We start from the raw sequence: 21053 nt of genomic DNA on the forward strand, positions 1-21053 counted from the left end.
CAGGAATGAATAGGTAAAAAAAAGTGGATTTTTGTTTAAATCAAAAAAGGGGAAAGAGCTTCTGAAGCAAGGTCAAAATAAATATGATATTACAAAATTTTCGATCAGTACTGAATTCTCAAGAATCTCAGGAAAATGCATAAAATCTCACTTCAATTTAGGCCGAATCAGTAGGTCGGGGAATGCCATGGCAATTTCTCATTTCTAATAATAAGTACATTAAATTTTAAAAAGGCAAATATATGTTGTTGGGATCCTCTCTTAAGGGGCCTCTGCAAGTCAAATGAAATAAACTAAATCTGAAACAGCGAGCAACCTGTTTGACTTGGTAAAAGAACACAGCTGTCTCACTATTCCTGTGTTTCTCTCTATGGCCATTTGTGGAACTATAATACAAGGTATTGCCCACCTTTTGAGCCTCTTGGCCTAATAATTCACTTTTTAGCATCAAGGTGCAGCTGCAAAACCAAACTTCACACCTTCCCATTACTTTTCTCTGTAATCACAGTTTGGGTGGTTTAGAAGCTAAAATCTGTGTTTTTTCTGTGTTAAATTTTCTGTTACAGAGGGATTCTCAGGACTGGATCGGGTAGGGCGGTTAATCCCTTGCTAGAGCAGAGGCATCTGCCCTTCCTTCCTGTGGGGTTCTGACACTGATCAGGGAGCACTTTCTCAATGGGCAGAGCAAAGCCAAGGCTACTTCTCACAAAGCAACTTGCAACTTGCCGTGTGTACTCGGGCTGCTGGCTGGGGCCCTCCGCAGAGCCCCTCACACCAGGCTGGGGTTCCTCTCTGGCTTTCATAGGAACCGTTCTTTCAAACCTCTGCCAAGCAAGATGCATTTAACTGACCTCATTCCTTTTAACAACTGAGCATGACAGCATTTGATAGCTTTGCAAAGACTGCGGGCGGCTGCCACCGCTCTGCCTCATTACTCACTGTTTCAGGACGGTGCTCGAATCCAATATGCACATTTGAGTCACGTCATGCCTGGGAACTCAACCACCCTTTTGTCCTAGCTCACCTCCGCCTTTTATCTTATTTAGCATTTTTAGCTGACGTCTTGTTTTGATATTTGTTTTGTTTAACTGGGTTGCCCCGTTCTGGCTGTTGCCTGGTTCTGCGGGCAGAAGATGCAGGAATTCTTCTCCACGTGCTGTTGACCACAGCACCTGCCACAGTGACAGCTTCACTTGAGAAAGGCATAAATGGGTGCGACCACATCCCTTCTGGATAAGGACACATTTCCAGGAGGGGAAAAAGTAACGAGATGTAAATGTTTTCCAGCGGCTTGCAGTAGGGCCATGAGGGAGAGGCACAGCCCAGGCAGTGCCTTCCTGGGAGAGTGTCCCCCCCAGACTCTGAGTGACAGCAGAAAGGTCTCCCGGAAAAATGAGCCAAGCAGGATGCTGCTCCCCTGGCTACAGCTTGGAAGCAGCTCTCTGTTAAGAGGCAGGAGAATGAAGAAGAGAAAAAGGAAAATGGACCCCCACCATTTCTCTACCATCACCAAAAAGCCTATTAAGAGGGACATGCCAATTCTGGGCACCCCGAAGAGATGCTATTTCCAGCCTATGCCCTGATGTGGGCTGCCTTACAAAACGCAAGTGCGACTCCCAAGTGTTCTTAGAGTAGTGAAAACAGCCTTGAGGACTGGTAAACACAACAATTGGGAGCGTGGATGTTCGCCTGTAATGACTGTTTATGCTAGAAAGTTGGCTGCCACCGTGGTTAGACAAATGCTCCCACTTCCGCGGAGATAAAATGCAAGCATTTGCAATCAGCGAGGAGAGTGTGTTCGTCCGGGGCTAAATGGCATTATAAAACTTCCTAATTAAGCATATATGCCGATGAGTTTTTAGCATCATTTCTCCAATTTAGCTTTACATACTGGGTGCGCTGTTTAGTACAACATTAACTATAAACGTTGTTGTTACTGCCCCCAGCTGGAAAACAGAGCAGTTTATGTGGGGAAGAGAAAAGAGATTATCTCCCACCTGCTCCTGCCCATTATTCAGGGTTGTGTCATTTTATCTGCTGATGGGAACCATCACCAGGATTTTAGTCAAATGGCCTTTTTATACTTGGCTACGTTTATTAATTATTGTGTTTACTTGGTTTTTCGCTCCTACTCTTAATCTCACAAATTTAGTAACATCATTTTCTAGAGTCCTTTTTTGAAATTAGATTAATTTATATGTGTAATTTTTGTTATATAAACATGCACAACTGTAACTAGACATATTCGATGCCTATTTTTAATTGTATATTAACTTTACTCATATATGTTTGCTTAATATGCCCGAGGTTAGGAGGCATACAATTGAGAGAGGATGGAGCATGGTGTGATTCAATTTATATAAAGGACAAAACCAGGCAAAGCTAATTAATGTGGATAGACTCCGGGTCAGTGTTTACCCTTGAGGCTATGTGACCCTGCTGGGAGGGCTCTGGAGGGGGTGGTGGGGGGTCCGGGAGGGGGGTGGTGCCAGAAATGTTCTGTGCTTAATCTGGGTGCTGCCTACAGGGGTGTGTTCAGTTTGTGAAAATTTGTTGAGATGGGCACTCATGATATACGTGCTCCTCTGAATGTATATTATCTTTCAGTAAAAAAGTAAAAGATGGAAGGATCATCTTCCACAGAGAAAGTCAAAAAGAAGAGTCTGCCCAAAGGCAAATCATGACTGATTCACAACCCCCTTCCCCCAAAAAAGTTCATTCTTTCTACGTCTATAAAGCTAATTTACTTAGGTAAAAACAGAGGTTGCTGTGCATCTCCCGCAAGCATATCCATCTAGAAGATACCAATAGATTTCAATGTAAAATTGACTTTAAAATATCTGAATGAAGTTTGGGTATTTTCTTGCTTTAAACAGACTTAGACATTATCACGATCTTGGTATATTTGGACAATTTGTCAAAGGGTGTCCTTTCTGATTCCCTAAGTCTGCTGTTTCGAATGTCTAATTATTAGAAAAAATTAGAAGTAAAAACTGGGGGTTGAAATTACATATTACATATATTTTTTTCTTTTTCTTTTTTTTTTTCTTTAACAACTTAGTAGTCTAAGCCATGAAACCCCACCAGGCGGCCACTACATTTCTGCAGATAGCCTCCTTGATCCAGGGGAAACACATGTCAAACTCAGCAGACTTTTTTTTAGCAAAAGCTAAATGCGGAGCTTTACCTGGAGATCATTTCAGAAACATTAAGATGGAGGAGGAAAGTTCCCTAGGACTTCTCAGAGCTCATTTCTCAAATCATCAGAAACCATCCTGCCTGTGGATAACTTAAAGAGACACAAACAATGGCCCTTGAAGGAAATGCCAGGGCAGTTGACTGGAATAGAAAACGAATGGATAGCATTCTTAACCCAGTTTAAAAAAAATCAATACCTCCCATAGTCCCTTTTTCTTGAGCAGATAAACCAGCTAAGTAATCTGACAGTTACAAAATATTGAAAAATAAATTCATGCAATAGCTAGTACATAAAGGGATTTCCAGGGGGAGAGAAGTAACAATAAAACGGAAACAAAACAAAACAAAAAGGTGGAGAATTTGAAAACACAAGCTTACCAACACACACAATGCATTCTATAGCTCACTGTACTCGGAGGAGCTTCTACTGCTAACGTGTAGATGCATTGTTTCATCCATCTAATAAGGTCAAGGTCGGGCTTGATGACTTTAAAATGACAGTATATACTTCTATAGAACATATACTAAGGTACTGTTGTTCTTCCATTTGTCAAGGGACAGAAGAGCCCTAGAAATCATTGTTTTCATTAGCAACATCGGGAAAATGCTTTGGCATTAACACTAAATATACTGTCCTTTTAACTGTAAGGAAAATTGATACTGAGCATGTGCAATGGAAAGAAAGCTGGCAAATGTCAGTGTGAATAATGGGTGAAAAAAAGGAATGAGGGGGTGTGGCATCTCAATCAAGATTAAAATGAAACTGATAAAGCAGCATATGGACTGGATAACAAATCAAAAGCATGTTTATCCACTGAAGGAACTGGTTAATGGAGACTGCCAGCACGTTGCCATGGAAACACTGACTGTTGAGCTGCACCATCTCATACCTTATCCAATACATTCCTGGTTGTTGGTAGTAGTCCAAAGACCCTGATCTCTTGATGGTAAACCCGTGGTCCAGCTGAGCAGAGAGAAATGGGGGCAACTCAGTGGATCAACATTGTGCTAAAGAATTAAGACTCCAGACCAAGCTGTTCTTCATTGACTACATATGTATATAGAGTTACGATGCCTCTTCTGCAGGGTGACTAGCTAATATTCTAAATCTACACATTGAAAATAAAAAGGCAAGAAAAGACACTAATCCCTCATGAATATCTCAAAAGCTATTTTGTTAGGAAAAAATCTAATTTGTCAAACAAGCTTTTGAATGCACATTTAATAATGTCCCCTCAATTCCAAAAGATATAAACATCTCTTCTTATGCTATAGAAAGGAAAATGCTTTACAATTAAATAAAGTACTGAAAGCAGCTTTAGCCACCTAAGAGAAAGCAGATTGGACCCCCTGAAAATCTTACCCCATCAGGCTTAAATTTGAGGGCTCCATAAATATGAAATAAAAGATAAAAAGAATCAGAACCCCCATAAATCATAGCAATTTGGATTTCTTTCTTTAAGAGTTAATCTTCAAAAGCGGAGCTATTCTTAAAGGTGAATCAATTGCATTTCTGAACTAAAAAGATAGAGAATAAAACAGTAAATTTTCCCTATGAAAATACAGAAAATAAAATAAAATGAAAAATAGTTTTCACTTTGTATTAAAAATGCATATGTATAGTTAAGTGCTTACGATTAACAAAAGGTACAACAAATAGGAGACGGGATAAGTTCTCAAAGTTGTTCATCCTGGAATAAGATGTTAGCCTTTGGCTACCTAGGAATAAAAGATTCAACCCTGATTCTGAGAAACAAGCATCACGCTGTGTGCCCACTCGCCCGTTCTGCCCACGAGCGGAGGGAACTTGCACCCTTGTCTTTCTAGGGAGGCTCACGAGTGATCTCAGGAGTGGTACTGGAGGCACGCTGACGACAGCGTCTACTTCTCAGTTCACAAAGGCATTTCAAAAATATGCCCGGGCACCTGGCGTTTAAACTAAAAACTGATCGGAGGATTTGGTATTCCGATTATAAACTAGGCTGGGCCAGTGTGCACCGAACAGCAATGTGAGATTTCAACTTTTTAAAAATGTACATTTCGTTTTATTTAGGAACATAATCGAAGTACACTTCCTGCTGGGAAGATGAAGGCCTGAGCTTCTGTTTCGGCCCACGAAGATGGTTGCTTAGTAACTAGTTCTCTATTGCCATCTACAGGCGAAGTGTCCCACAACATGGCATAGGGAAACGCACTAGTGTGAAGGGCTCTCTCACTCTAGAACTAAGCTTCCCAGAATCACAATTATTTGCACACTGATTAGTATGGATTTGCTCAATCAGACTGAAATGCTCTACTTGCATGAGAAAAATGCAAAAGAAGAACTTTAAGGCATTAGGAAAATTATCGGTTAAAATAATAAACAGCATTAAATGAGGAAAAATAAATTGGAACTGACATCTTAGTCATCGGTTCTTCATCAAGCTGAGCAAATCTAATAATGCCTCCTTCCCCTCCCTGAGCTCTCAAGACGTCCACCGTTAAGATGTCATCTCTAATTCTATTTTATGTCTATAAATTGCATTTTAATAACCTTTTGTTTTCCTTTCTCTGTTCTGTTCTGCTTTCTTTTGCTTTGTTTTAATCCCCCAACTACTGAGAAAGGTAGTAGGGGGAAAATGAGGTCTTTCTGAGGCAGAAGGTTGCAGCTATAAGGACAGCAGTGGGTTTCCACCAAATCATGTTGCCTGACCAACATGTCAGAACACCTTTTCTCCTTTCAAAAGGGCCGTCGGATCCCTGTGAGCCTCCAGCTGGTAATTACTCTCCTAGCCAACTCAAGGATCTCTTGAAATCTTAATATAAAGTTATCATTTGTCCTTTCTTTGGTCTTAATAATGCAGGGGGTGGGAAGCAGAGAAGAAAAAAATGACAACACGAACAAAAAACTACTAAGGTTCAGAACCATGAGTGCATGTTAAAACTCTGCTCATGTCATAAATTACACCTGTGACTAGAGTCTGTTTGGCATGACAGTATGCTCTTTTTTCCTTTGTCACTCTGAGAAAGAAATAGTGTCATGAATTCCTTTATAAGCATCGTTGATCTCCAGCAGGTCGTTAGGTTTCTAACTAAGGAAAGAGAAGTATTAGTTAAGGACTAATGATTTAATTGATGATTTCCTGTAAAAACAAGCTGATCGATGCTACATTCTAAATAGTTTTTTTTTTTAATTTTAAAGGGTATGCATAATTTTCAAAAAAATCACTCCCATGATAGAGGTAGTTTAAAAGAAAATCCATTATTTGATAGCCTCTGGGGAGAGCATACATGTCCATGGGAAAAAATTCCGTCGAAATGAAATTTATGCTGAAATCAATTTTTTTTATAGCTATCAAATAGAAGTCACTAGTATACTAATTAAAGGAATTTCTATCACGTGGGTGAATTAATAAACATATTGCATTATTAAATTGTCAAATGGTCCTTACAGAATGTACCATTTATGAAGGCTATTCCTTCTACTTACCACCTACCTTCTGCCTCACAGCAGAATACCATTCCCTTGCAGTTAGCCTTTAGTTAGAGTTGGAATACTATTTAATGCCAGGGCTCCTTTGTCTTGAGAGAGTCCTCTGAGACTTAGTCTTTGCACTTTAAGAATAGGAACATGGTTACGGAGTATAAATTGACTTATTCGATGATATTCTGAAAGTTAACAAAGACAGCCAAACTGGCCACTGTCTAATTTCCAGCCCCGCCCTGCAACTGGTGATCTCCCCCAGGTCCTCAGGAAGGGTGTGGACATACATGAGGGAAAAGCATTCTGGAAAAGGTGCATAAATGCATGTATGATGGCAGGCTAGTTTCTCCTGAAACAACCCTTGGAATTTACAACAATATTCTCTTTCATGCTTGAAATAGCAATGATTCTAGTCAACATGTGAATTGTGCTTTAGAGTCAACAAGGCACGTTTTCACATATTTCTCCAAAAAGTCAATTATTCTGAGTCTGATTTAAGGGGATAATTATTTTTTTAAAACTTTGTAGTGGATAAAGAAGATTAAATAAGTATGCAACTACTGTGTAACTCAGCATCACACAGCCCATTTGTACAATTTATATTACCAGGTCATACAGTTTCCATAGAAACATGTTAGTGATGAACTGAGAAATCGATATTAAATTGCATTCAAAATGGTCCAATCATAATATTCAGAAAAAAGAATCAGTGGAACTTTGATCTTCAAATACTAACTGGAGTTTTTTGAGATCTACTTAGATGAAGTTTTAATAAACTCATATAGATTAGGTTTCAGAATTTATCCAGGCTTGATTAATGTAGGATTTCCTCTCAAATCTGTGTTGTCTGTCCGTTTGAAAATTGCTCTCGAGTTCCTGCACTTAGTCATTATATGACTCCCAGAATACTGTGAACAAACCATTATTGAGCGACCAAGGCAAACTTAACCAAAGACTAATTAAAATAAAAGGCCAGGGAAAAAGAAAACAAAACCAAAATGACAGAGGTGGAAAAAGCACCCTCTCTAGCAGCTGTTAGCCCTCAGCAGGAGCAGAAAAGCAGTCCTGTTCATGGACAAGCGTGCTGGCAGTCCATTCCAAAAGAAAATGGTGGAATCAAACGTTTTGGAATAGACTTACATCTTAAATGAATGATGAAAATAGAGTACAGAATGTCTGGTTTGGTGGAGAATGACCATGAGATTTTTACTTCCAAAAATTACTGATTGAATATTAGCTCATAACAAAGAACACTGACAATCTATGAAGATGTGAAGGACAATGTACTTCTACATTGAATTTCCTTAGAAAGAACCAAAGCGAGAGGGCAAGAAGAACACCTTGCAATTTTAAATCCTCAGCAGCACTGAGGAGCATCCGAAAGAGTATGCATTCTATTTAGTACTGTCAGTGTACTCATGAGCCAGTTGCTCACATTCATGTAACTCACTGTTGAAAGGGTTCAATCAAAAACATGAAATGCGAACAGTACAAGAAAGTGTATGCATGCATTACCACCACCTGCAAATTCTGGAAGCTCATATCAAATATTTAGCAACCCAGATCTGGGATTGGTTGTGTCAAATATGTCACTTTTATTTATCTTTAGCTTTATCTGGAGTTCCAGCACAACCAAAAAAGAAAAAGAGAAAGAAAATAAAAACACCCATAGAAGTAGTTAAATATCCAGTATTGCTCATGAGCATGAAAGACTGTTTAGTAGCATAAATACTTTTTAAAATTCCACATCATAGTGTCTAAGTTCTTTGTTGAGAAAAGAAAACCAGCTTAAGTGATTTCACATTGAACGCACTGTTAAAATGTACATACTCTGAAAAAAAGAGGAAATTATTAAAAACTCAAGTAACCTGGGACTTGCATATATTTATTCTAGAATATGACACCAGGAAGTATGAGGTTTCATTATTTCTCTGCCCAATTTAATCTTTGCCTAGAGCTGCTATCAAATTGCATGTAGTGCATGTCTGCATGTATAGAATAGAAAGAAAAAAATCCTTGTGCAGCCGCATCAATAAAATCGTAAATGTTAAAAGACTTTCAACTTTAAAAACAGAAATTTCTAAAGAGCAAGACATTGCAATTTCTTTGGGTGTTCACAGCAATTCACTTTCACTGAAAATCTTACTGTGTAAGCTTTCTGCTCTGTTTTGGCTTTCGTTTAGGTCTCGTACAAAGATCTATAGTGTTCTAATCTCCCTCTGCAATGTCATCTCTCTCAGCTTCCCTTCTCTCCCAGGTCCTGGCAAAAGGACACTATGAACTCTTTTTCTCAGAGCCCAAAAGTTTGCATTGGCGCAGAGTCCGGTGTGGGGGAGGTCTTTTGCTTTAAAAAATAAATCATGAAATTAATATATACTGCAAGACCCCCTGGAGGTGTTGGATAATGATGTGACTCCCAGGGAAACGATCAGCAAAAACACATAATATATATAAGCCCAAACCTCCCCCAGTGCATTAAGTGGTCGAGCTGTCTAAAGAAATGACCCATTCTGCTGACTCTGGGTGGAATCTCCTGAGGAACGCCTGTCTCTTAGGTGGATTGCTTTTAAAAAGTTATAGGTGGATATTTCAGATGCTTACTGCTATGACAGAAACTCCAGCTGCTGTGCTATTCGGCTTGGGGCCTGTATTGAAATGCTTCTTGATCTTTCCAGCTACTGACAGCTGATGTTCATTTTCTGGGAGGCCGTCATCCTGGGGGAAAAAAAAAGAAATGAAAAAAGGAGAAAAACAAAAAAGTGAGATAAATAGAAAATGAGGCCAAGATCCTCTAGTAACAGGCAGTGATCTTCAAACTCATAAGATTTCAGAAATAAACCCACTGATGTATCCTCATTAAACATTGTCGTTGGAAATATTGTTCTAGGGTCTCATTCACTTCCACATTTGCTGTGTCATCTGACCCTCAGAGTTTTGTCCCTAAATAAATTTTTTTATTTCTGTTTTTGGTTTCTAATAAAATCCATTTCAGCCATGGGTCTAGGACCTATCTAAAGAGCAAGTTAATCTGGATAACCAAAAAAAGAAAAATCAACGTAAACATCTTTTTTTTTTTTTTCTGACTCAAGAATTTTATGCTCAGCCCATCATTCAGACCGAAAGCCAAGGAAACTGACAGAACTGGGCTCATGCAGGGGCCTGTAAATAAACTCAGGCTGCTTCCACAGCTACTCAATCGGCCATTCTATAATTCCAGACAACCTTCCAGGCAGAAAGTTCTTCCTTAAGTTTTAAATCCTCCTTGCTGCCTTCAAGTCATCTGTTCTTACAACATACTTCACACTGGAGCTCATTTTAACTAAGGCTTCTGCTCTCCGTCGGAGCTGTCTATGATGGAGCCTGGACAGATTGCTCTCCTCTGCTAAATTCTGTTAGAATAACAATAACCAGTCATAAGTATGTGCCACCACTTACCAGTTCACAATCCTTGAAGATAGAGACTGTGTTTTGCTCACCATAGGATCCCCAGGTCTTAACATAATGCCTTGGCACATAGCAGATGCTTAATAAATATTTGTGGAATAAATGAATGAGTGGATAATAAAGTGTTTGTTCCTATCTGTTAAAACGAAAATTCCTGGCAAGACTTCAACGCCATTCATCATTTTCCTTCTCTCCTTCCTCTCCATCATCTTGCATATAATTTCTTTGCTTCACCCAGGAAAATAAATTTGCTGCTTCCCAAGAGTGACATGCTTGTTCTTTTGCATAAGCTGGTCTCTCCACGTGGGATTTGCTCTTCTGTTCAGCATTTGGCCACTCATTTATTCAGCCAATATAACTGCTTGTCTACAGTGGACCAGGCACTCTAGTAGATGATGGGGAAATGATGGTGAGCAAATGCAGGCATGGGCTCTGCTCTCATGGACTTTGTACTTCTTTTTCTTTAAAACTTGGGTCCAAATCATCTGTTCCATGACATTCTCCCCAAATAAGCACAACCCATTTTAATGGTTCTTCTGTAAACCTCTAATGCTTTTTTATTTTATATATTTGCATTATTTATATTTTTTGTGTTAGTTGACTTTGTATATATATATAATGCATATATATAAATCTATATATTTTGAAATATGTATCTCTATAACCCTGAACTCCTCCCCTTTTTGCACCACATCTATGTTTTGGGTAATCTTTAATTGGTTCAGTGCCCTGCACAGAGTGGATACTCAATTTATGGTATTCCTGGACTGATTTATTAATGGCTAGAAGAAGGAACAATTATTATGCTTATTAAGTCACATGTGAAACCAAATCTGGAGGAAGGAGGTGTTCCAATGATACAGGGTGAATTCAAAATTTTAAAAAAAATTTTCCTGTATTGTGGAAAGAGTCAGAAATAAAGTCAAGGTTAATTAGGGTAACAGTGGGATGACACTTGGGGAGGAAACAGCAACAGGGACCTACGAAGAACCTACTATGACCAGGGCTGTGCTGGGGATGTCGGGGGTGGGGGGTGAAGAAATGACCTCTGCCCACCAGAACCTGCAGGCTAACTGGGAGACAAAGCAGCCAGTGAGCAGCCAGCGCAGACTCGAGGAGGACTATGTGATTCCACCTGGTGGTTAATGATGGGAAGCATGTTGACAGGCAGAGAGGAAGGGAGGAGATGTTTTGGTGTCAGACGTGTGCGAGTGGGAGGCCACAAGGCGTGTTTGCCAAACGATGAGTCAATTCGTTTATCTCTAGTTAGTTTACGTGGGAGGGTGATGGAAGAGAAAGCTGAAAGAACAGAAAAAGACTGGCCACAAATGAGTAACAAAAAGATCCGGAGTTTCAACTTTTTTTTTTTGAGGAAGATTGGCCCTGAGCTAACATCTGTGCCAATCTTCCTCTTTTTGCCTGAGGAAGATTGTCCCTGAGCTAACACCCATACCAATCTTCTTCTATTTTGTATGAAGGATGCTGCCACAGCCTGGCTTGATGGGCAGTGTGTAGGTCCGCATCCAGAACCCGAATCCCAGGCTGCTGGAGTGGAGTGCACGAACTTAACCACTACAACACCGGGCTGGCCCCAGTCTCAATTTTTAATAAAAGGGGTGCAAGTGTAGGAAGAATAAAGGATCACCTTTACTCAGACATTTTTACAGTGCAGTATCCAGTTCCTGACTCTACAAGTGAAAGAGAAATGGGATGATGATCAAAATGAATTAGGATCCTGCAGTCCAGACTTTTAAACACAAGGGCGAATTCAGTGGTGTATGTAAAACATTTTTTTATGCTGAATGAAACAATAGCTCTTAGAATCTCAGTTCGAATTTGGGGAGTATTTAAACATTTGACAAGGGATAGAAGGATGTGCCTTTCCTGAAAGTCTTACAAATATCAGCAGCACATCTCTGGCATACTTTGGGGTTCTGCCTGAATGGCAGGGGGTAGCCTGATCAGTGGGGCCCAAGGCCCCATCTCTAGGAAGACACATGTACTTCTAGTCATCTCTTAATCGAGCACCAGGGTACCTCAGGCAAAGTGATTTGTATGAGCTTTAGATTATAAAATAGTATGAAAAATATGATCAGGAAGCAGGCCAAGGGAAGGTTTTTCTTTTTAGGACAAAAACACCTTGAGCATATGTGCAGTCTCAGGACCAGAAGCTGGTGAAAAGGAAGAGGTGGCAGACAGGAGGAGGGATGACCAGTGTGAGGGGCAGGGATGGAGGGGAAATGAGCCAGTGTGCCCTGGGGAGGTGTGGGTGTACCGCTTTCTCTGAGGCAAGAGGAAGTAAGGAGAGAAAGGGTGAGTCCTCTCTAGAGATGGACAGGAGCAAAGTTAAAAGAGACAGGCAGGGGAGGAAGGTGACTCAGGTGTCAACTATGACGTGGTCCTGTGCTAACGATTGATTCATAGGATCTCCTGAATCCTCAGATTATCCTCTGCAATATGCATTAGTCCCATTATGAAGATAAGCAAACTGAGGCTCAGCAAGGTTAAATAATTTGCCCAAGGTCACACAGCTAGAAAGCTGAGTCAGGCCTGAACCAGGTCTGAAACTCTGTGGTCTTTCCACCACTCCGAATTGCATCATCAAGGGCACTTGTCAGCATGGCACGGGCTATGAAAAAGAGCTAAACAGAAGGACTCAATGCTGTATCTTTTTCATGACGAAAGGAGCACAATGGTAAGGAGGAAGGAGGATTGAATCAGGGGCTGAAGAAACAGAGACTATCTAGACAGGCCTTAGTGGAGCCGGGGAAGCACTTGGATGGAGGTCAGTAAAACGGATACAGAGCACTTCCGGGGGCCCAGCGGAATGCACTTAGAAACTTCTACATCAAGGAGAGACTGGGCCTCCACGAATCGGGGATGTGGCAATGTGACCTCCTAGGGCCAGGGCCCTTGAATCCTATGTGGAGCAGCCAATGCTAGAAGGCCTGCTGACACTGGGTGGAATGAAGCTGCCCTGGGCCAACAGCGTGGGCCTGGGATTGGCACGGGCTGTGTTTAACAGCCTGGGTGCAAACACACAGCAGACAGATAGGAGGGATTCCAGAGGAGCAGCCCCTACTTAACTTCTGACCAGAGATTTATTCCTTGTTGCACAATCCCGCCTCCTTCTGACGTCCCCACCATCGCCATCTTTGCCAGAAGTTTCTCTTTGCCTGACTTGTTTTATTTTCCTGCCAGTTCTTGAGCTGAGTTTGCTTTCTCACCACCCTCACAATGGACTTCGTTATCATTTCCCCACTCTGTCTTGGTCCTAATCTCCTGTCAAGGGTCCTAGCAACTCTTTTAGATGTTGTGGCCTGGGCGTTCAGGCCTCCAGCTTTAAATTCTTGTGAAGGTTTGAGCTTCCCTTGGGTTATTAGTTCCCGCTGAAGCAATGAAAGTAGTGAAACAACCCTCACAAGTTGTCAGAGACGCTTTTGACTTCATAAATCTTAAACCATTTTGGGATTTTTTCCCAATGAAATAAGGTGCCTCAGCTAGAGAACGTAAAACATACACACAGGCGAGCGCGCACACACACACACACACACACACACACAAACCCCACAGCAGCTAAAAAGTCTGCAGAGTTTCTATATCAATTCTGAAGGTTTTGAGCATAATTGGATTAAAAGACATAAACAACTGGCTTTGCAGGGACCTAATCTGTACCTGAGGCATACGGATTGATGATGGAGACTTAGCTAATTTACTGTCTTGCAACAATAAAATAAATAGGGCCATTAAAAACATATATTTTTATATATATGTCTTTATCACCATTATTCTGAATAGATGATGTGCCAAAAATGTGCTATGAATTTTCTAAACGTGACAAACCTGGCAGTATGTTACAAATAGTTATAGTATTATTGCCATACATTCTGGTATGTAGTCTCTGGGAGCAGTTTCTGAAGTTTGACACCGGCTGGTTGTGGTTTGAGGTTAGTGGTTTTTGATTTAGAAATTCCCATCCACCACTTGGCAGAGCATTGCAACTGACAAGAACAAAATTAGTTTGCAAAATGGAAAATGAACTCTCACAGCTGTCTGTAGGAGACCTAGCCTCCTGGTCTCCATTTCTCTAGCGGATGTTGGGGAGGAGTTGGAGGGAGGGTGGGGGGCTCGGACATGAAGTCACTCAGTGGAGTGAGTTTCACTTTTTTCCTCGGGGAAACCATTCCAGGGGTCATGCTTTAGAAAATCCTCCTCCTCTCACAGATTTTTGTTTTTGAAACATGGATCTGGTTTTCCAGCTATTCATGGCCAGACTCCATTATTAATAATATCTGTAAGTTTATGAGAAGCATGGCAGTCTTGAGCAGTTTACCACCAGAATATTCCAATTTAGTTTTAAAAATCCCAACTACATTAGAGGACTCTTCAATTGCAGTTCCATTTCACATCCCAGCGTGTGGCCCCTCGACTCCTATAAACCATCCCCAGCTGTGAGCACCCCAGGACTTCTGCCTCCCTTCAGCTTGGCCCAATGCACCCTTTATGTCTGTCATTCACACTGCATTTGGGGAGAAAACATGAAGTGAATTAAGATCTACCTTGGAGAAAGAAGAGTTTAAGATGCCCAAATGGAAAATAGAATTCCATGTCACCATTCACAATTTATCAATATAGATAAGTGGGGTTTTTTATTATTACAGTATCATTGGGGTTCTCAATTTCTAAACAATTCTGCCAACACAATAAGATGAATGCTTATATATTTTTGTGTGGGTAGGGCTGATTTTTATTAGCAGGGGATATCTTGGTAGATTATCTAGGCTTTTGTTTTTCTTCTTCCTCTTCTTCTTCTTTTTTTAAAAAATATCTTGGCTTAGTAGCATCTTTTCAAAAGAGGAGGTAGGTAAGATAAGGAGGTAAAATAAAATTTAAAGGCCAGGAAGTGACAGGAAGTCTTGAATCAGTTAAATAAATACACTTGACTTATTTCAACAGTCCTTTCCACTAGGACAAAGGTGCTCACTGTTGGTTTCACATTATAATCACCTGGGAGCTTCTAAAATCCCAGATGTCCTGATGCCAGTGCAGAGAAGTTAAATACGAATCTCTAGGGGCAAAACCCGGGCATTGGACCTCGTGCTAGGGACTCCACTGAGCTTCAAGCTAGAGACTTTTTGAGCCTGTTTCCTCATCAGGAAAATAATTGGAGGTAAACATAGATTTGTAGAATTATAGCATTGAAATGGACTTTCATCCTAGTATCAGGAGAATAACGTGGGATAAATGAAAATAAAAATGCAATGATAGTAATATATTTGAAATATCACAATGGTGATAATTTAATCCTAATAACAAATAAGAAAAATTTTTTGGAAATGTCAATTAAGGATGATCTTATCACTAACCTACATTTTTCCATCAACAAAGCGTCCTTTGGGGGAAAAGTGACTCCACCTCCCCAATTCCTGGAATGATCAAGATTATTATATTATTGCCTATTCCATTCTCTTATTATATGTGCCTAAAGCATATACTTTTCCACTAGATGAGTAATAAGGTGATAAACGTAGCTAGGACAATTCCTGTTGGTATTTTGCAGCTATGTTAAAGGAAATAGCTATAATATGGGAGAACACCCCAGAACTGATAATGCACACATTATCTACATGGATTTTGGAGCACGCAAACAAGAACTTTTTATTTTTTGGATGAGGGGGTTTTCCTCCTTAACCAAGCTTCTCATGCACCAACATTGATCACAATTTGCATTTCACCAGCACATAGCAAAGGATGATAGACAGAGTTGTTGCCTCTCTCAGACTCAAAGTCCGCAAGTATTTATCAAGTACCTATGGAGTACTAGTGCTTAAGATTGTCCTCCCAGGCCCTTCAAACATATAATCCTTTCTCCATCCTCCTAACAACCTGAGAGGTTGGTTCTATTATCTCCATTTCATAAACAGAAAAACAGGTTCAAAGGAGTAAAATGACCATCCGAAGGTTATACGGGCAAGGGAGCTGGTGCTTCTGGGGGTCTACACTCCTCTCCTAGACACTTAGCTGCGTATCGTCGATGCTGCCTTTGTCCATTTGGCTTGCTAACACCATCCACTGAGAGACCTTGATCATGACTCTTGATAACAGAGCAGAGGTCCAGGACACCAAGGAGCATGGTGGGATTCTCATGCAGAGTGTTCGAAAAATAAATGTGAGCCTAGAGGAGGCTCCTGGAGTAGGGTTAAAACAAGTGACTTTTGCTGACTAGACTTTTCAATTCTACTGCCCTCATGCTCTACTCTCTGTTTCATTAAGAGACTGCCTTTTTATTTCCAAGTGTGCCAGGTGAAAATGTCATCATATAAGCAATAAGGAGAATTAGGGGGCCAGCCCCATGGCCAAGTGGTTAAGTTCGCGCTCTGCTTTGGTGGCCCAGGGTTTCGCTGGTTCCGATCCTGGGCACAGACATGGCACTGCTCATCAGGCCATGCTGAGGCAGTGTCTCACACAGGACAACCAGAAGGACCTACAACTAGAATATACAACTACGTACTGGGGGGCTTTGGGGAGAAGAAGAAAAAAAAGGAAAATTAGGACAAATAAGAGCATGGAAAGAGCTTTCTGACAACTTCGTTAGGGCTCATACAATTATTATTACCTTTTCCTCTCTTAGGTAGCATCCTTTGTGGTGATCAGATATAATTGGATCACCAAATTCAAAATGTCTCGTTAAATGACTTCCTTTTAAATTCCTAATTTATTTATTTTGATTGCTTGGTTATCATTTGTTGCATTCAGAGACCTCAACAAATACTAAATGCTGGTTGTAAAAGCTTATATAAATTTTTTCCTTTATTATTTTGAGATTAAAAAATGACCAGTTTTCTGACAATTACTATATAAATATAATTTCAAAAGTTAAGCAATCACTTTATACATTAAGTTTTTTGCTAAAATAAACATATTTTTTCCTTTAGAATCTAAGGTCCATTAGAATTACACAAAGGGTATATTTTAGTTTTAAATCTCCTAGATAATTCTTTAAATGTTAGCCTTGATTTTGGGAAATGTTTTTAGGGAATCTGAGAAAGAAAATAAAATGATACAGAAGTCCAAGTTCCAGAGGGAGCTGTGGAACCTAATTATCAGCTAAGTAGGACCATGTGTAAAAATGTATACAAAGCAGATTGAGAAGGCAGAAAGTTACTGCTGAGGCACGTATATGCTTCCCTAGGAAAAGGAGCAACCTAGTTTGTCAAAGGTAACATCCCAAAGTCTTCTTAATGTTGTTTCTTTACCCCACTGAGTCTGGATATGTTGATGAAGGGTCATTCGGTTTGGAATCAGGGGAAGAGATCATGCTGCTCCCAACAGCATTCTAGGCCCTCACATATACAGACAAATTTGTTCACATTCACAAAGTTATCTTATACCAAATATCCATATCCTGCTGGAGCTGGCTCTGCTGGACATCTCCTTTCCAGCCACCTCCAGGATGGAGCTCTGGAATCTCCTCCTCCAGGAAGCCTTCCATGGCACCCTCCCCATAGAGGGTGGCTGGGGTCTCCCTTCTCCCACTGCCATGTCTGGTGACTGTCTGGTTGTACCATCCAGAACTCCTGGAGGGCAGGCCTGCTAGGCAGTGGTCCTCTGATGAAAATGTATTTAAAAATCTAAAATGAATCTATGAATCTCTTTCCTCAATGGCTCTCTATGAGCCTTCAAAGGCCACATTTCAAACTGAAATTTTCCAGTTTATTCTGTGTGGTCACACTCTCAGTCTTTCCAGGGCTAACATGCAATCTGACAATTTGTGGGCCATAGGCTTTTAATTAGCATGTAGATCAGTCAGAACCAACTGCTGCCACCTAGAGAGCCTGCAGCTAGCTTGTGCCTCTTCCATTCTGAACATGTAAGGGAAAGACCCTGTGACCTAGGTAAGTTACTCTGGAAAGGTTGCTAACTTGTATGAGCGATCATTATAACGACGACAACGTACACACTGCACTCTTTTGCAATATTCACAGTGCTTTCGTGTATAACAAAGGGAGAGTAGATGTAGTATGGTACATAGGTCTTCAACGCACCTGGGCTTGGAGTGAAGATACTCGCCTGCAAATTCTTTCTCAATCACAACTTGGCTCCTTCAGCCAAGTCACCTACCATAGTCTCAGTCTCTTCATCTGTAAAATGGGTACAATAACACCCATCCTGCCTATCTTGTAGGCTTGTTATTTGGCTTACATGAGCTGCTTCCTGACCTTTCCCACTTCATAGTAAAGTGTTTAGCACCCTGGGGTAAATACAAAGGCTGCTGAGGCTGGAAGCGACCACTCCTGCACTCTGGCTGCCCTGCCTGACTGTCCCAGGGGCTGATGGGATTAACATCTTTGCACATTTGTACACCAGGTAGGAAGCTCTGCTATATGAAAATATTTAAAACAAACCTTAGCTGCACATCTAAGCATGCTCACACCCACACATATTCTCCTGTCATATATATGACCTCCCAGTGGGCTGTGAGGAATCAGGTTCAGACATGGAATGCTGGAAGCTAGGCCCATGGCCGTCAAATGGCAGAACACAAACAAGATCCAAGCTCCCATCACCTCCCTTCTAGTCTGTCTCAACACTGTGCTTTCAATCATACCTGTTCCTCAATAATGAGTTATTTTGGAAAAAAACCACTTGACTAATCCCCAAGGTGATAATTCAGAGAAGTGGAACATTTTGTTGTGTTCAACTTACAGTTAGATCCTTCAAAGTAGTATGGAGGCCGGCAAAATTTATGTCAATGAGCTAACAATTTTATGCTTGTCCATGCCTATGTCCCTGTCCATATCCAGTTCCAAAGTGATATCTGTCCTCTATTCTGGGAGTAGGAACCATTAAACCCAGTTATGGGGCTTCCACATCTGTCAATAGGGTTTACAATAGTACCTAGATTATATGGTTGTCAGGAAGAACACAACCAATTAATGTATGTGAGGTGCTTAATAGTCCTGGGCAGACTCCATAAGTTAAGCACTCTATAGGTATTAATTACCATTATAGTTAATCAAAACAAATCTTATATATCAGTTGTAGAGAAATATAGGGTTAAAAAATAATGACTCTGGAAAATTCTTTCATAGCTAAAGAAACATCATTAGAACGTTGTACTCAAATAGCAGCAGCAGCATCTGGAAGCTTTTAGAAATTCAGAGCCTCCGACCTACTGAATTAGAATCTGCATTTTAACGAGATCTCCAGGTGACTTGTGAGCACACATAAGTTTGAGAAGTGCTGCGTTGGAGCAGTCCAAGGCTTACGCAGAGACCCTTGGGTCACTTATATTTTTCACAGAAATGATGCAAAAACAGTACTGACTCAGGAAATCTGCTCTGTCTTACTGATGATTATTCAGCTCTAATCTGGACCATAGAATGTAGTTTGTGGGCTGAGGGTGGGGTCATGATCATGTGCACCTCCCCAGCAGAAGGCAGTTCCATCTGAATCAAATGAAATGCTTTGTAAGGGACCGTGAAAATGCACATGAGCACTGAGACACAGAGGCCCTCACGGAACAACTCTGAGACCTTGTCCCGGCACATCTGAGGAGGAGGAACAAACACAAACACAACACTTCAAAAAGGAGGTGATATCATTAGGAAGTCTGCAATTTTAAAAAGGAATGTTAGGAGTACATAGAGGGAAGGGAGAAAGTCACTTACGTTAACCCAGGGATGCTCGAGGACCTGCACGGCTGAAAATCGCTGATCAACATCGACCAGAAGCATCATGGTAATGAGCTCCTGTGAAAGGGAACATTTGATTCTATTTGTCTAACTTTTAAGGTAAAAATCAGGCCATTTTCAACAGCAGAAATTCTCTTTCAGTTTGGAAAAAGCATTTGTAAAAGCTCTAAATCTTAAATATATCAACTCAACTTACCCATAGCTACTTAACACCTTTAAAAATTAAAGGAAAGGTAAATATTTGGAATTAAAAATGCATAGCTTGTAGTTGAGAGAAAAAATAAATTGAAATTAATATTGAAACCAATTTCATAAAAAATGTTTTTAGTAGAAAAGAAATAAACAACTTAAAGAATTAATATTCCTTTCTTTGTCTAGGATTTTGTACTTTAACAACAGATTTCTAAATTACTTTAATATAGAAACCACATTTTAAAAACACTTTAAATTTTCACTTTGGCAGCTGAAAGGAAAAATGGGATTTTTCCTCCTAACTGCAAGATGGCATATTTAGGTTTGCAAGAAAGGAATGAGGAAAAACATAGCATTGTCAACAGCTAGTTGGCAAAATAGAAACTATCCTTTAGTAGCCAAAGAAGTCTAAGGAAATCTGTTAAAATTGCTTCAAAAACGTCAAGATCAATCAATACAAATAAATTACAACTACTAAGTGGTAAATGACTTAAGGGTTCTGAAATTAATGAAACTTCCCACGAGGTCAAATTTATTTGGACCAGGAAAGCACAGCTTGTGTTTTAATGATGAGTTTGTCATACATCTGTCCACTTTGGATTAGAAATTCCCATGTAACAGGACGGTTAGATATGTGTTACCTGGTTCCTTACATTCACAGGCTCTTGAGTACCACTCCGTGATAGGGATGATTTACTTCCATTGACATAGAGATTCCACGTTCACTTTCTAACTTGTTAAAGCACCCACTGTATACAATGCCTTTTGCCAAGTGCCATGGGGGTGTAGGAGGTGGTCCTCTCTGTCAGTGTCTTCAAGCCCTCGTGTTATGGATTGATGGCACTGGGAGATGGACAGGTTCCTGAAGAGCCTGCCCACAGGTGGAAACACCTCTACCCCCACCTCTGCAGCTGTATCATCCCATCTCCTTTCAGCTTTGTGCCTTTCCTTTGACTCTTCTCTCAATTCTCCGCATTTTCCTAGGTCCAGAGGTAGATTCCTGGACAGTTAAAGGAAGTCGGAGACTTGGGCCCAATATGCATCATTTTCTACGGAAAGTG

The 21053-nt window shown here is 40.5% G+C and overlaps 1 protein-coding gene across 6 annotated transcripts in view; it reads right to left on the reverse strand.

The window, feature by feature from the left end:
- The window catches only part of DCLK1 (doublecortin like kinase 1), a 318321-nt gene that overhangs the window by 12013 nt on the left and 285255 nt on the right, over positions 1-21053 (reverse strand). For 3 of the 6 annotated variants that reach the window (XM_070520527.1, XM_044777293.2, XM_044777294.2), the window contains 3 exons: positions 19777-19857; positions 9263-9376; positions 4089-4162 (listed from right to left, as the gene is read on the reverse strand). In XM_070520527.1, the coding sequence (XP_070376628.1) occupies positions 4089-4162; positions 9263-9376; positions 19777-19857 (269 nt within the window). The remainder of the gene's footprint in view (positions 1-4088; positions 4163-9262; positions 9377-19776; positions 19858-21053) is intronic. The other 3 variants (XM_044777291.2, XM_044777292.2, XM_014832978.3) reach the window with 1 other exon arrangement.

This window comes from Equus asinus, chromosome 11 (assembly GCF_041296235.1).
Source record: "Equus asinus isolate D_3611 breed Donkey chromosome 11, EquAss-T2T_v2, whole genome shotgun sequence".
NCBI lineage: Eukaryota > Metazoa > Chordata > Mammalia > Perissodactyla > Equidae > Equus > Equus asinus.